The 15,228-nt window shown below is 34.6% G+C and overlaps 1 protein-coding gene across 3 annotated transcripts in view; it reads right to left on the bottom strand.

Annotated features, from left to right (window-relative positions):
* Positions 1-15,228, bottom strand: part of SCLT1 (sodium channel and clathrin linker 1) — a 173,551-nt gene that overhangs the window by 105,294 nt on the left and 53,029 nt on the right. For all 3 annotated transcript variants that reach the window (XM_026014287.2, XM_072755263.1, XM_026014288.2), the window contains exon 9: positions 11,080-11,150. In XM_026014287.2, the coding sequence (XP_025870072.2) occupies positions 11,080-11,150 (71 nt within the window). The remainder of the gene's footprint in view (positions 1-11,079; positions 11,151-15,228) is intronic.

The raw sequence follows: 15,228 nt of genomic DNA, 5'->3' as shown, positions 1-15,228 counted from the left end.
ACTAAGTACTATAATCAGCACTGGTGATGCAGTAATAAGTAAGGGAGATAAGGCCCCTGTCCTCATAAAGTTTACACTGTAGAAGAGGGAGACAGACAATATATATGTAAACAAATAAATGAAGTAATTTCAGAAAGTATAATACTATGAAGCAAATGGTATAGAACAATGAGAAAAAGATGTTGGGCATCAAGGAAAGGCTGTCTAAGGAAGGGATATTTGAGCTAAGGTCTAAAGGACGATGAGGTCAACTTAAGAAAATCTAGGTAGAATTACAAAGAAGAGAGAATTAACAAGAATATGTAACTAGTATGGGAAAAGTACTTTAAGAAATTACAATTAGTTGGAATTACAGAAAGAAATTGAAGATGAAATCAGAGAAGGCAGAGAAGTCAGATTCATAGAAGTACCTTTGAACATAGTAAGAATTTTGGAATTTGTTCCAATTGCAATGAAAATCCATTAAGTGTTAAAATGGGTGAGTGACAGGTTTATTTTATGCTTTGAGGAGACTACTTGGGCCAGTGTTTAGCGAGTGATTTACAGTGGATAAGAGTGAAAGCAGAGAGACCAGACAGAGGACAAATACAAGTAAGATACAGTGATGGCTTGGGATAGAGGTGAGAGTCGTAATGATTGGATTTGTGATAAGCTGGATAGAGAGCCAACAAGATATGAATGATGGGGTGGCGGGGAATAGCAAAAGAGAATAAGCAAAATTCCTAGGTGTGATGATGGTATTAATTACAAGATGGGGAAGATTTGCACTCCTTATCTCAATCATAACAGTTCCACTTTTACCAGTTTTATATATTGGGGTTCCATGTATAATTTTTTAAAAGGTTCTGCTGCTTAAAATTTTTTTTTTTGAAAACTCTTGCTCTAAGTAATTCAAGTATAGAGCTCAAAAAAGGTATGGCCAGAGGTACATATTTGGGAAACAGTATTAGTGAGGTTAAAGTTTAAGTTGGGTAGGATAAATGTGATCATCTAAGGAGGGAGAAAAATATATAATATAGCTAGAAATTGAAGAAATGTTTACTTTCAGTGGGTAGACTAAGGAAGTAGAAAAACAAGGAAGAAAAGATATGGTCACAAAGGTCAGAGAGGAAATCAGGGTACAAACACAAAAGACGGTAGAGAAATGTTCAAGAAGGGCAGAAAAATCACCAAAGAGAATGGAGGATTTTGTTTTCAGGCAAAAAGGGTAAAAAAGGTACCAATAAGCTTGAGGAAAAGAGAAATAGATAGGTTAGACAAAAATCCAAGTTGAAAGAAATTCCAAAGAGTGACTATAGCAAATATAGATTCTTCTTCCAAGCAATTTTAAAAAAGGGAAAGGATTAAATATGGTAATCTGAAGAAACATCAGGTGATGTCTATATACTGGAGGTCTTGGAAGAACCCCACAAAAGAGAGACTAAGAGAGACTGCTTAGTATATATTATACAAGCCTACTTACATAAGTTGGATATCAAAGTAGAATGGAAGAGAGAAAAGATAGTAAAAGTATAGTATATTGCAAAACTGTAGAGAAGCTAATTTTACTTCTATTATAAGGATGAGGAAACTGAAGTTCATCCAGTTAAGCAACCTGCTCTTCAATAAAACCATTTAGTTATAAACCATTTTACCATCACATTTTACAGATTTTCTGGATTTTATTTCATATTTAAATAGAACACTAAACAAAAAACTTAAATTCATCTATCATGCATTTAAACTTAGAGATGATTAGCAATAAAAACAGATTTAAAAGTCAATATAGCTTAAAGCCTGGATCCATAATCGGAAACACTGAAAAATCTCTTAAATTAGTCTGCAAAGCTACTATTAGTTATATTAAATTTTTTTTTTCAGGTGTGTTTTACAGATCAAAGTACTAAGTAGACATGCATTACTCCACAACTGAAGAATTTAATAATATAATATTTAAAATAATATAATTTTTAAAATAATTACAGTCTGAGAAAACAGTTGTGCCCCCCAAAAGACCAATGCTAAAGTACACTAATAAAAGCTCACATAAATTTAGTTTTGCCCCTCCAAAGAGATGTAACTTAATTACTTAATTAGCTGACTTAATGACTCACAAAATATTTCTTGAGCACTTGCTATGTGTCTAGCACTGTGTTAGATTATGGCAAGATAAAAATAGCTAAATTAGGAGCTTTATAAACTAGCAAAGAGAGATCAATTTGTAAAGAATTATGTACACTAAAATGTTAAAAAGGCTGTGACAGATGTATGTGCAGTTTATAGCTGAGGTACAAAGGTAGGCATGCCTGGTTCCTACCCGAGGAGGAAGAAACCATAAAGATTCAGAAAAAGATTTCTAGAAGATGTGATTCTTCAGCTGAACTTTGAAAGTTGAGAGAATATTTATCAGGAATGGGCATTTCAGGCAGCTTGAACAATGTGATCAAAAGTTAGGGAGTTATGAAATAGCATCGCTGGTTTGGGAAACTGAAAGTAGTTCAGAAAACTGAAGTGAAGACTGACAAAATACAGAGTTAAGTAGCCAAAGGTCAAATCACAGATGGTTTTAATGTCATGTCGAGTAATTTTAATTAAATCCTATAGGCATTTAGTAGCCATTAAAGGAGAAAGCCATGATCAGATTTTATTTTAGAAAGATCATTTCGATGACAATATGAAAAAAGAAGATGGGAAGAGTTTAGTTATTTTGGAGGTTACTGCAGCATTGATGGACTGAGCAAAACAGTAACACTACAGTGATATAAAAGTGGAGGATCTGAGAAGCATTTAGAAGGTAGAGCTGGGGCAGAAAAGGATTTAGGATGGATGCCTCCTAGTTTTCCGAAGCAGGAACTGGATGGTGTCATTCACAAATATAAAAAGATTCAGGAGATATGGTAAGAAGCTTAGTTTAGTACTCCTGACCTACGTTAAGTAGAAACAACAAAAACAACCTCAAGCTAGAAAAACTGAATGGGATCTCATCTTTAGAAATTTTTGAACCCACAAAAGATGTGTGAAATGAGTCCAATTACAACAATTTTGAGGCTGTATCGTACAGAAACTTATTAAGGACTTTTTCTATACTCAGAGCACACGTTTAAGTTTTCAATAAATATAAAATAAGGTGGGCAGCCCGGGTGGCTCAGCAGTTTAGCGCTGCCTTCAGCCCAGGGCCTGATCCTGGAGACCTGGGATCAAGTCCCATGTCGGGCTCTCTTCATGGAGCCTGCTTCTCCCTCTGCCTGTGTTTCTGCCTCTCTCTCTGTGTTTCTCATGAATAAATAAATAAAATCTTTAAAAAAATATATAAAATAAGGTGATTAACAAATTACAGATTCTTTATATGAAGATAGTATCTGTTTCTGCTAATGAGATCATTCCTTAGTGACCAAATTTTTTTAAAAATAAATATTCTGATGATGTCAATCTGATTGAAAGTTAATACGGATCCCTAAGCAAGTTCGTTAGTGAATCTTTACAGTTACGTCCTGTTACAAGTTATTCCTGAGAGGCACCTGGGTGGCTCAATCGAATTAAGTACCTGGCTCTTGATTCCAGCTCACGTCACAATCTCAGGGTCCTAGAATTGAGCCCTGCACTGGGCTCCATACTCAGTGGGGAGTCTGTTTCTTTCTTTTTCCAGCTCCTCTCCCTCTGCTCCTACCCCTGCTCACATGCACATGCTCTCTCAACTAAATAAATAAATCTTTAATAACAACAACAACCAAAAAACTTATTCCTGAGATACACAAATGACAATCCTTTCCTTCAAAGATTTTACAAGGCGGGAGGGGTGCCTGGGTAGCTCAGTTGGTTAAACCTCCAACTCTGTATTTGGCTGAGGTCATGATCTCAGGATTGTAAGGCTGAGCCCCACATTGGGATAAACACTCAGCACGGAGTCTGCTTAAGATTCTTTCCACCATCCTCTTACTCCCCACTCTGCTACTCCTCTAGGCTTACTCTCACTCACTCACTCTCTCAAATTAAAAAAAAAAAAAAATTGTAAGGGAGATGTAAAATCTGAGCACATGACTTGAAAAATAATTGTTCCTATAAAGTCAGCTAAATATACATTATAAGCAATATATGTGACAAAAATGCACTGAAAGAGAAATAGCATAAACTCTCATCTTAAAATGAATAAATGCTGAGTATATCCACAAGAAAAGACGAGTAAAAATCTAGTGTAATGAATTGAGAGAAGTATTCTTGGAGAAGGCAGGTTTTAACCAGATTTTTAAGGTGATAAGGTCTGAGAAACAGAATAATGATCAAAGGCAAAAGGAAGAAACCAAAAGTTTTTTCATGAGAAGCAGTAAAATGACTATTTTGAGCAGTTTGTATATAACTGGAAGGTTGGGGGAGGGGAGCAGGTGATTGAAGGTTCTTAGAAACTAGGCTGAAGTTTTATCTACTCTGACAGAGCATTACGAGAAATGCCTGAAAAGGAAAATGATAAAAGCCTTCAGTCTAAGTTCCTATGATTCTAATTTTTTTTGCACTATAAAAATCAGACAGCAAATGAAACCAATTGTTTTCAATATAAGTATAAACAAATCTAGAATTTAAAGAGTTTTTAATTTAGTTATTCTTGGCATAAATATAGGGGAATCTCAAAACCTAAATTCTAGTAATGTCAATATGCCCCATCATTCAGAATCTGTCAAGCTTGAAAGCAACACCCTCTTCTCTAAAAGAAGCATCTGCTTATCCTTATGTTTCTTCAAATCTGTGGCAGGAAAAGCAAGCATAGTTTTATGTATACAACAATGAGCTGCTTAATGTTAAGCTATGGAATATTGTCAGTAAATATTATGGCAAAATTGCTCATGGACAATTAAACACTTAAAACCTTTTAGGTTTTAGAAAACCACAACTAGCTTTACTGATTTCTAACCCTAATTTAAAATCTTTAGGCTCAAATGTCCAAAAACCAAATGAAAGTTCCATGCAGATGTCAAAAGTCAATGTAATCACTCATGATCCTTTAAAAATAAATTCTCATTCTTGACTTTCTTACTGCTGTGAACACTGTCAGAAAGCCAGGTTTAAAAACTCACCAGATTAGCAATTCAAGATGTGAGTTTTAATTTGGCTCTTCCATGAATTTGTCATACAACCCTGGACAATTTCTGAGCCTTTGGTTCAGTTTGGTTTCTTCTATAGAACTGGGAAGTTAAACTAAGATGATCAATAAGATAGCTTTAGCAATAAAATTCTGCAGTTCTTCCCCTATCCTTTAGCCCAATATCACCAAGGTCTATCCATTTTTCCTATACAGAATCTTTTACATCATTTTAATTTTCTATTTCTATTATTATCATATGACTGAAGGTCTTCATGAATCAGTTTCCTTACTCATCTTCCTTCCAGAATCTCCACACCCTGATTTATCCTACATACACCATAAGTCATATTCTTCTTTCTTCCATTCTTCCTGAACCCTGAGTGCAGAGTTGAGCTAATCACACTACTCTTTCCATGGCCCATTATCACTATTAGCTTTGAAAGACTGCTCTCATCTTATTTTCCTGTTCATTCCCAATCCTTCCCTCATTCCCCTTCATTTTGTAGGTTCACATTAAAATGTGATATATTCTTGAACATATACATATGCTGGTAAAATATATATTATTTGTATGTGTGTGTGTTTTTATGCTATAGAACCATATCTTTTTTTAACTTTATATAAACCTTGTTTTTTCGATCTATGTTGCTATAACTATACCTTTACATGTAAATACAGGTTTCTAAATGATGCATATTATTCCACAGGATGCAAACACTACATTTTACCTATCCATTTCCTTAGTGACAGACACTTAGGCTATCTCCAATGTTTTACTTCTACAAATACAATTAGTAATTTGAAGTTAGGGTATATCAGTCCTAGTAATTTTACATTTTATTCTTTTATAATATACACACACATATAATATATATACATTTTACTTTACTATATACCTGATACGTATATAAATAAAAAAGTACATATTCGTCATCAGTGTTTAAATGATCACTCTACTGTTTAAAATATTTAAAATGTATATAATGTATATACTTATATATAAAATGTATATAATGTATAAAATCTATATAAACTGTATTATAATTTCCTTTTGTACCTATTATTACACTTCACATTATATTTTTGATGCTGATAATTGGTATCACAATTATCACATTATTTCAGTAGTATTATTTAGAAATAGTATCACATTAGTTTTTGCACTTTCCTGATTGTTATGACTTTTGAAATGGTCATATCCTTTACCCAATTTTCTATGGACTTTTACTTATTATTAATTGATGCTTAGTTATGGTTTCTCAACACTAATGCACTGTCAGTTTTATGCATTGCAAATGTCTTCTCACAGACTATGGACTGCCTTTTCATTTGACATACTTATTTTCGTAATAGAAGTCTTATATTTTAACATATTCAAGTATGTCAATTTTTTCCTTTTTGGCTTGCATTTAAATTTTGATTAAGAAATACTTCCTTAGCAAATGTTCAAGAGAGACTGTTTGATACTTTAAAAGAAAATCTATAAAGTTTTGTTTTTTACATTTAGGTATTTAATCCATAAAACCATATAAATACTTAAATGTGAAAAGCAAAGCTTTACATATCTTTTTCATGCAACCTCTGTTATATATGAAATTTCTACATGCTCTTTATTCTGTTTTGTCAAACTCATGCTCTTACAAATAACACTGCATTTTACTCTTCTGTAGAATGGTCTTGGTAAATGGCACTTTCCTAATTAATAATATTAGGATTAGATTACCAAGTTTCTCTCTCTCAGACACATATATACATACAAACTACAGAGGTTTTAGCACAAATTACACTGAGATTATTTTTAAAGATCTGGGAAGACTTATTCTCATTAGGAAATTTAATCTTCCCATCCAAGAAAAGTTGACCTTCAAACAACAAGGGGGTTAGCAGTATCGACTCCTCCATGTAGTCAAAAATCCACATATAATGTTTGACATTCCCAAAACTTAACTACTAATAGCCTAATGCTGACTAGAAGCCTTACCACTAACATTTTTACTTGATTAACCCATATTTTTTATGTTGTACATATTATAAACTGTATTCTTACAATGAAGAGAAAAAAATGTTAAGAAAATCCTAAGGAAGAGAAAATACATTTATAATACTGTATGTATTTAATGAAAAAAAATCTGCACGTAAATGGACCCATGAAGTGAATCTATATTGTTCATGGGTCAACTGTACTTATCTATTCCAGTCTCACGGCTTTAAACACTATTTTTCTGTTGAACATTAAAAATTTCATATCTTGAGTCTAGATCTCTACTGAACTGCATGGTAATGGTTAGTAGCATTAGGATTTCCAGTAGTTTGTATAATCTCAATACGGCCCAAACTGCCTCCTCCCCCACCAAATCTGGCCACCTATATATAGACTTCTCAGTTCGTTCTTCCAGTTGCTTGTCGAAAAAAAACATCAAGTCACCCTTGATGACTCAATCTGTTACCTTTATCCAATCTATCCTCTTGAATCTACCATATAAAACATTAAAAAAAAACACAAAACAAAACAGAATCTGACCACATCTTAACCGTCTCCCATTGCTACCATCACAGTCCTAGCCAACATGATTTTTTTCCTGGGTACTGCAATAGCCTCCTCACTGGTCTCCCTTCTTCCATTTTTGCCTCTTTACAGTCTATTTTCAATATGGCAGTCAGAATGATCAATCCTATTAAAATAGAAGTCAGATTGTGTCAATCTCCTATTAAAAACCATTCCTAAAAACCAAAAGCCAAACAAAAAAAACAAAAAAATCCTATTTCACCCACAGCAAAAAACCAAAGTCCTCACAATAGCCTACAAGGACCATTCACCTTGTCTTCCACTCTCCATAACATTTCTGACTTCATTTATTACTGCTCATTTCCTCTATTCCAGTATACTCTGTATACTAGTGAGAGAGAATGTAAAAAATGGCCCCAAATTCTTCCCACTCCACATCCACATCTTTGTAACATGATGTTTACAAACTTCCCATCAAGAGGATTACCTATTTCCCTATCCTTTGAATTTGGGTTGATCTCGTGACTTGCTTTGCCATTAGTATATTAACAAATATGACTTGAGAGAGGCTTGAAAAATATTTGTACATTGGGAATTCCTCTTTTACTATCATTGGTAACCCTGCCATGCTGAAGTAAAGTAAGGCTTTCCTTGTTGTCCTGGTGAAGAAACTGACAATTTCCTTCATCAGAAATTGGATGATAAGGGCGCCTGGGTGGCTCAGTGGTCGAGCGTCTGCCTTTGGCTCAGGTCATGATCCCGGGGTCCTGGGATCCAGTCCTACATTAGGCTCCTTGTGGGGAGCCTGCTTCTCCCTCTGCCTATGTCCCTGCCTCTCTCTGTGTGTCTCTCATGAATTATATAAAATCTTAAAAAAAAAAAAAGAAACTGGATGATAAACCTGTCAGTTTATCATCCACTGCCAACTACTACACTGTTAGCAGGCCAACCAGAGACATAGGCAAGTTCAGTAGATACAGCCCAGTAAGTCCAGACCAAAACACTGCTCTATTGTCCCTCATATCATAAACTAAGTAGGCTATTGTTTTGAATCACAAAGTATTGGAATGGTTTGCTACTCTTCAAATAAATCACAGAGACATCTAGCATCATTGCTGTTCCTTAAGCATGTTTCCAATTACATAATGGCAAGTTCTATACTTGGAAAACTCTTTCCCTTCACTGTACGGATAATCTGTTCATATCCTTCAAGTCTTTGTTCAAATCTCAACTGCTCAGTGAGATCTACATACTCATATTTAAAATTTCAAGGCCATTACTACCTCCCACCCATAGCAGGATTATTTTTGTTATTTACAGTAGGCCCCTGGGACCACATATGAGTTTATACTAATGACGTGACTCAAGGTAGGACACTAGTTTCAGAATGGGAGCTGGGCCCCGCTGATAAGAGCAACCATGTAATTAGAGACTTGGGGCTTTGAGCCATGATATAGGCCCAACCTTCTAACTGCCAGGGAGAAGAGGGAGACTGGAGACTGGGTTCAATCAACTGGCCAGTGCAATCAGTCATAATACTTAAATTTCAGAAGAATAGTCAAAGTTGTGTTCTATGATGTAGTCATTCAGAAATATCATTAAAAAGTAAATTTATTTACATTTAATACAAATCATATGCACATAATCAAAATCCAATAAAATCTCTGGACACTAAGGCTTAGGCGAGCTTCCTAATTGGTGAACAGAGTGATGTTCCAGGAGGGTCATGCATCCTGGTTCCATGGGCAAAGAACATGAAAGTCCAAATTCTGAGACCTTTCTTCAATGAGTCTATTCTTTTGTCTAGTTTTGATCTCTGACCTTTATAATAAAACTTTAATCATAAGTATAGTGCTTTCCTGAGTTCCCTGAGCCATTCTGGAGAATTACTGAGCCTGGGTAGTTAGAGGAAACACCTGCATTTATAGCCAATTGGTCAGATGTGTGGGTGGCCTGGGGATCCTTGAACTTGTGTCTTAGTGAAAGTAGTCTTATTGGGGATTGTGTTATTACCTGTGGAATGTGGACTAACTATGGTTAGTGCCAGAATTGTAATGCAAGTTGATATACTTTTATACGATCTAGAGTTTTCTATAATGGATTTACATTAGTTTTATAAACAAAATAAAACAAAACTTCCATCTTGAAAAAAGAATGAAATCTTGCAACTAAATAAACCTTAGTATTTTAAACAGTAAAATCAATAACATCTAAAGAAATAAAGAGGATCAAATAAGTGCCCAAAGGTAGGAATGTCTAGGGGAAAAGAAAGTAAAGTTACTTAAATTAAAAAGCTGATAAAGGCGGGATCCCTGGGTGGCGCAGCGGTTTGGCGCCTGCCTTTGGCCCAGGGCACAATCCTGGAGACCCAGGATTGAATCCCACGTCGGGCTCCCGGTGCATGGAGCCTGCTTCTCCCTCTGCCTGTGTCTCTGCCTCTCTCTCTCTCTCTCTCTCTCTGTGTGACTATCATAAATAAATAAAAAATTAAAAAAAAAAAAAAAAAAAAAAAGCTGATAAAGGCAATAAAATAAAAACATAAAAAATGGTGCACAAAATTTTGTAAAATAAAGTCTTATAAAAAAAGCTAAATATTTTGTGGGGCAAACATACATGATGGTATAAAAAAATAAACAGCAAGGTTCGTTTAACAAACAAACTGACATTTTTATTTTTTTTATTTTTTTTTAAATTTATTATTTTTTTTAGAGATTTTATTTATTTATTCATGAGAGATACAGCGAGAGGCAGAGACATAGGCAGAGGGAGAAGCAGGCTCCATGCAGGGAGCCCGACGTGGGAGTCAATCCCAGGTCTCCAGGATCACACCCTGGGCTTCAGGCGGCGCTAAACCCCTGTGCCACCGGGGCTGCCCACAAACTTACATTTTTAATAAAATGTTGATTTATATCACAATTTAAAGATACTTCTAAATGCATCATGGAGCAAAATTCTATTATGCCTATACTTCTGAATTTTAAGTATTATAAGTAAGGGAAACAAAAAGTGAAAAAGATTTTCCCGTGAAGTCTATTAATGCAATGATTGTTAAACCACTGGGCCACAATAAATATGTATAGTATTAAGTTGCTCAGTTTTTAAAAACCCTCTTTTTGCTTTGTCTTTTTTCCCTGTTTCACTTCCCCACTTCCCTGGTATTACATCTAAATAAATTACATGATTTGACACTCTTTACTCAAGGTCTGCTTATGGGGGAACACAAAGATATGTCCAGAGAAATATTTCTAAAAGGACTGATTTTCCTCCATAAGCATCAGTTTTACCATCATGAAACATCCCTTTATATATATCATATCATATATATTATAGTTGCCTCCTCCTAATTGTCTTGATTTCAGTATTTTCAGTATTTTCCGGTACTAACAGAGCGTATGTCCAGAAAGCTTTTGACAGAAGCTTAAAAGAGAAGAAAAAAAATGTTCGTGGAAAAATTATGCCATCATCACTTACTCTGAAGAAAAATAATTATTAATAAAATAAAATCCATTTTTCAAAATACCTAAGTTGTTTTCGAAGTTGCTCGATTTCCACATTTTGTTCAGTAACTGTTTCCAGAAAGTGTTGGTTAGTCTGTCACAAGAAAAAAAAAAAGAAACATTCAGTATTAGAACATTTAAAACTACATCTTTAAAGATTAACTGTAGGGCACATAAGTAGAAAAAAATGAAGTCATGATAATGATTAAAGCTTTTGATGGTAAAATATAACCTTGGCAATCTTTCCTTGCCTTTACTTTACTACTTTAGTGGACACTTGCTTCACTTCAAACCACCTGCATCTGCTTTTCGAGGTTTTATGGTTTTCTTGGCCATTGGAGCCTCCTTTGTTTACCTAATTGTGTAAGACAACAGGTGCTGGAGAATTCATGTCCCCAGCCTGCTCTGGAAGAGCTGGATAATAATGACTGAAGAGAACTGGTGTGTAAAAACTCCTGTGGCTGTTTGGAACTGGTGTGTAAAAACTCCTGTGGCTGTTTTGGAACTGGTGTATAAAAACTCCTGTGGCTCATGGTGGAGTAAGTCTGAGCCTGTTCTACACTGGCTTCCAGAGGATTACATTTCAGTTACCCATGGTGTTAATTTGCAAGATTATTAAAAACCCTTTGGCTGCCTTCTTTTCTCTTCCCAGTCTCACTTCCCCATTTCCCTACTGGTGCTCCCTGGTATTATCTCCTAAATAAATGACATGCTTCAGAATCCTCTTTCAGGGTTAGCCTCCGAAGGGACCTAAAGTAAGATATGAACCAGTCTTCCAGGTGTATAAAAAATTTTTCCAAGGGAACTGATTTTCTTCCCTGTGATGGTTTTACCATGAAGGCACAAATTCAATTCCTTATTTTTATCATCTTTATCTGTATGCCTTATGGGCAAAGTCATATAGACTATAGTTATTACCTCATCAACAGTCTTGATTTCAGTTTTTTCCCATCCCAACAGATCATATATACATCTCTCCAACCTGCTTCTTCTGGAGTTTTCATTGTGCTTCTCTCATACTCTACCCAATTTTATTGACTTCATATTTTTATACACTATTTTATTTTCCTCTGGAATTGGAATTCCATTCTGCCATCATCCATTCACTTTAAGACAAATAATTGTTTCCTTTCTGCACTTTGACAGAACTTTATATGCACTTTCACAAGGCACCTTGCATTGTATTCAAAACCTAAATTTAAAGTTCATGGCTATAACACGAACCATTTTTTGAAGACTATCTTCTCCCAGAATTCTCAAGTGACTGGCATATGATTTAGTACACTCGAAGTACTTACACCTTTAAGGAATAAATGAATGAATGCCTCCACTGAAACATGAAAGACAGTCTGAGGACTGCATCTTTATTTTCGGAAGCAGACTACTGCAGACCAGCATTTAGTGTTCAATTCACAGACCACAACTTAAGATACCAACTATCACACACAGGGAAAGAAGGCCAGAATAAATGAGAGGTAGGTAAATTATAACATACCAGAATAGTTGAAAAAAAAAAAAAAACTGGGTACAACATTGGGCACGAATCAGGAAAGACATAATGATTACATGTAAATAAACTGATTTGAAGAAGTGAGCTTGTTCTATGTTACTCCAGAAGATAAAACCATACATCAGTGGGAGGAAACATAATAGGATTTTAGCTTTCTTTCTTTCTTTTTTTTTTTTTTAAGACTTTATTTATTGAGAGAGCATGAGTTGGGGACAGGGGCAGAGGGAGAAGCAGACTCCCCACTGAGCAGAGAGCCTGACACAGGGCTCAATCTCAGGACCCTGAGATCATGACCTGAGCCAAATGAAGGCAGACATTTAACCAACTGAGCCATCAGGTGCCTCAGATTTCAGTTTTGTAATAATCAGAATTCAAAGGGACAGACTCTTGGGGAAGTGATAAATCTCTTACAGAGAATACTTAAAGCAGAGGCTAGATGATTATCTACCTGAAAAGCATTTAATAAAAGGATGCCTAAATCATTTGAGGAAGTAGATGACCTTTAATATCATTTCAAACTCTCCTGTGAAGCTACCTCAATGATTTCAGTTCAAACTGATTCACAACTCTAAATTCTTTTATGTCTGTAATGTACTGTTAACTTTTTATTATATATACTGTCATTTGGCACTAACATAATTGATGCTTGTATTTCTTTTACCATTTGGGAGCACCTTAAAGATAAATGATGTAGAGTGATTAGGAGAAGTATAAATTGGAATCGTGAATTTTAAAAAGCTAGTGTTGGGAGCTAATTTGTTAGCAAGCCTAGTAGAGCTCAACAGCTGCATGTGAATATGGTATTCTCTGTCATTACAAAAAAATTATATACTATATTAATATTCTAGAATTTGGAGATTCATAAAGGTCCAGGGAAGCATCCCTTTCAAACACTGATCATGATTATTTCATATGTCATCCCTGTTTTACCATGTAGGACAGGGGCCTATGGATAGATGCACATTTCTCTTGCAATTAGAGAACCTTTGACAGTGAAAGGAACTTAATATGCAATCAGAAAACTTTTTTGAAAAAAAATTTTGAGTAATTTTATAGAGGTGAACAAATCTCAAAAAAAAAGATTTCAGGAAAGAGAATCTCTAGGAAATGTGAACTCCCATTGTATTTATAGTCACAGTAAAAAATATAAACTTGTACTTTTATGTACCATTCACATTAGGAGAGTCTACCTTTTATATATTACAAATGTGCACTGGTCATGAAAGATATTTACTTCTTTGTGTACTTATCAAATTACTGTACATTTATAGGAAACTATTCAATTAATCAGCTTATTCATGGAAACAGAAAACTTTTTCTTTTATTTAAGATTTTATTTATTTATTCATGAGAGACAGAGAGAGAGAGAGAAGCAGGCTCCCCGTGGAGAGCCCAATGCAGGACTTGATCCCAGGACCCCGAGATCATGACCTGAGCCAAAGGCAGATGCTCAACCACTGAGCCACCAGGTGCCCAAATCAGAAAACTTTTTAATGGGTACTTTTCTTCAAGTTTGATTTTGACTCACACTTGCTCCTATAACTATTCCCTGAATGCTCTTTGAGATGTAGAAGATCTTTACAATCACTTAGCTATGTCCCTTCCCATTTAGCAGTCTTGTGTGATACCCAATTAAGTACATTAAGAAAAATGCTTAAGTTTTAAAATTTCTCTTACCATATTCCTTTATTTTAACCTCCAGGATAGTCTCTTTTTTGCTCTTTATAACACGACTCTCTTTCATCCATCTTGTCACTCCTTTATCATTTTTATTGTACATATATATAACTCACTATTCTTAGTTTTGGCTAAAATCTATGAATTTCTTGTGCCTTAGAAATTTTTAATGTATTTCCTATGAATATTCAAATAATTGTTTCCCATGACTTTCATCAGAATGATTTGGGGTAGCTAATAATAAAATAGGGGCTCCCTGTGGTATAAGATACAAAGAATTATATAATCCTTGCAATTCTAAGAGATATAGATGTGATGTTAGGTTAAACTATTAATTTCACGGAGAAATGTGATTTGTTAATTACGGATATCATTTTGTTCTGGAGTACTTCAATACTATTTAAAATATCTAAGAAGTATATTATTAAAAATTTTATGTGATTAAGAGTAACAGAAGTGAAATAAGGTAAAATTCACTTCGTTTTTTTTTTTTTACATGGTTAAAGGAGAAAATTTTGAAAAGTAGAAAAAAATTGGGTAACTTACTTTGGGTGGTACAACTCCTCTCTTAAACAAAGACATTTTCATTAGAAAGACATTTTCTAGGCACTAGCAAGAATTAGCAGAGTTATTAATAAAAATGAAGAAAGGAAAGAGGAATTACCTGGGATGTCATAATTGTATTACACAACAATGAGGTAAAATAAAATTCCAAGAAGAAAAGAAAAGGAGAGAAAAGGAGAGAAAAGAAGAGAAAAAAAGAGGAGAGGAGAAAAAAGGTAAAGAGCAGAATTAGGAAGGCTAATTAATACATTTCGTTTAGGAAAAAATTAAAGGGAAATTTAGATGTAACAATTAATACTGGTGGCCAAACAACTAACAAATGATTCTTAATGTCCTATTATTTTTAGGAAACTGTGCTACTCATTTATCAGGTCCACTATTCTTATTATATACCTACCAGCATGCTAAATGAAATTCTAAG

Source organism: Vulpes vulpes, chromosome 4 (assembly GCF_048418805.1).
Source record: "Vulpes vulpes isolate BD-2025 chromosome 4, VulVul3, whole genome shotgun sequence".
Classification (NCBI taxonomy): Eukaryota; Metazoa; Chordata; class Mammalia; order Carnivora; family Canidae; genus Vulpes; species Vulpes vulpes.
The sequence above is the reverse complement of the archived record's forward strand: the minus strand, read 5'-3'. Positions and strand labels throughout refer to the sequence as shown.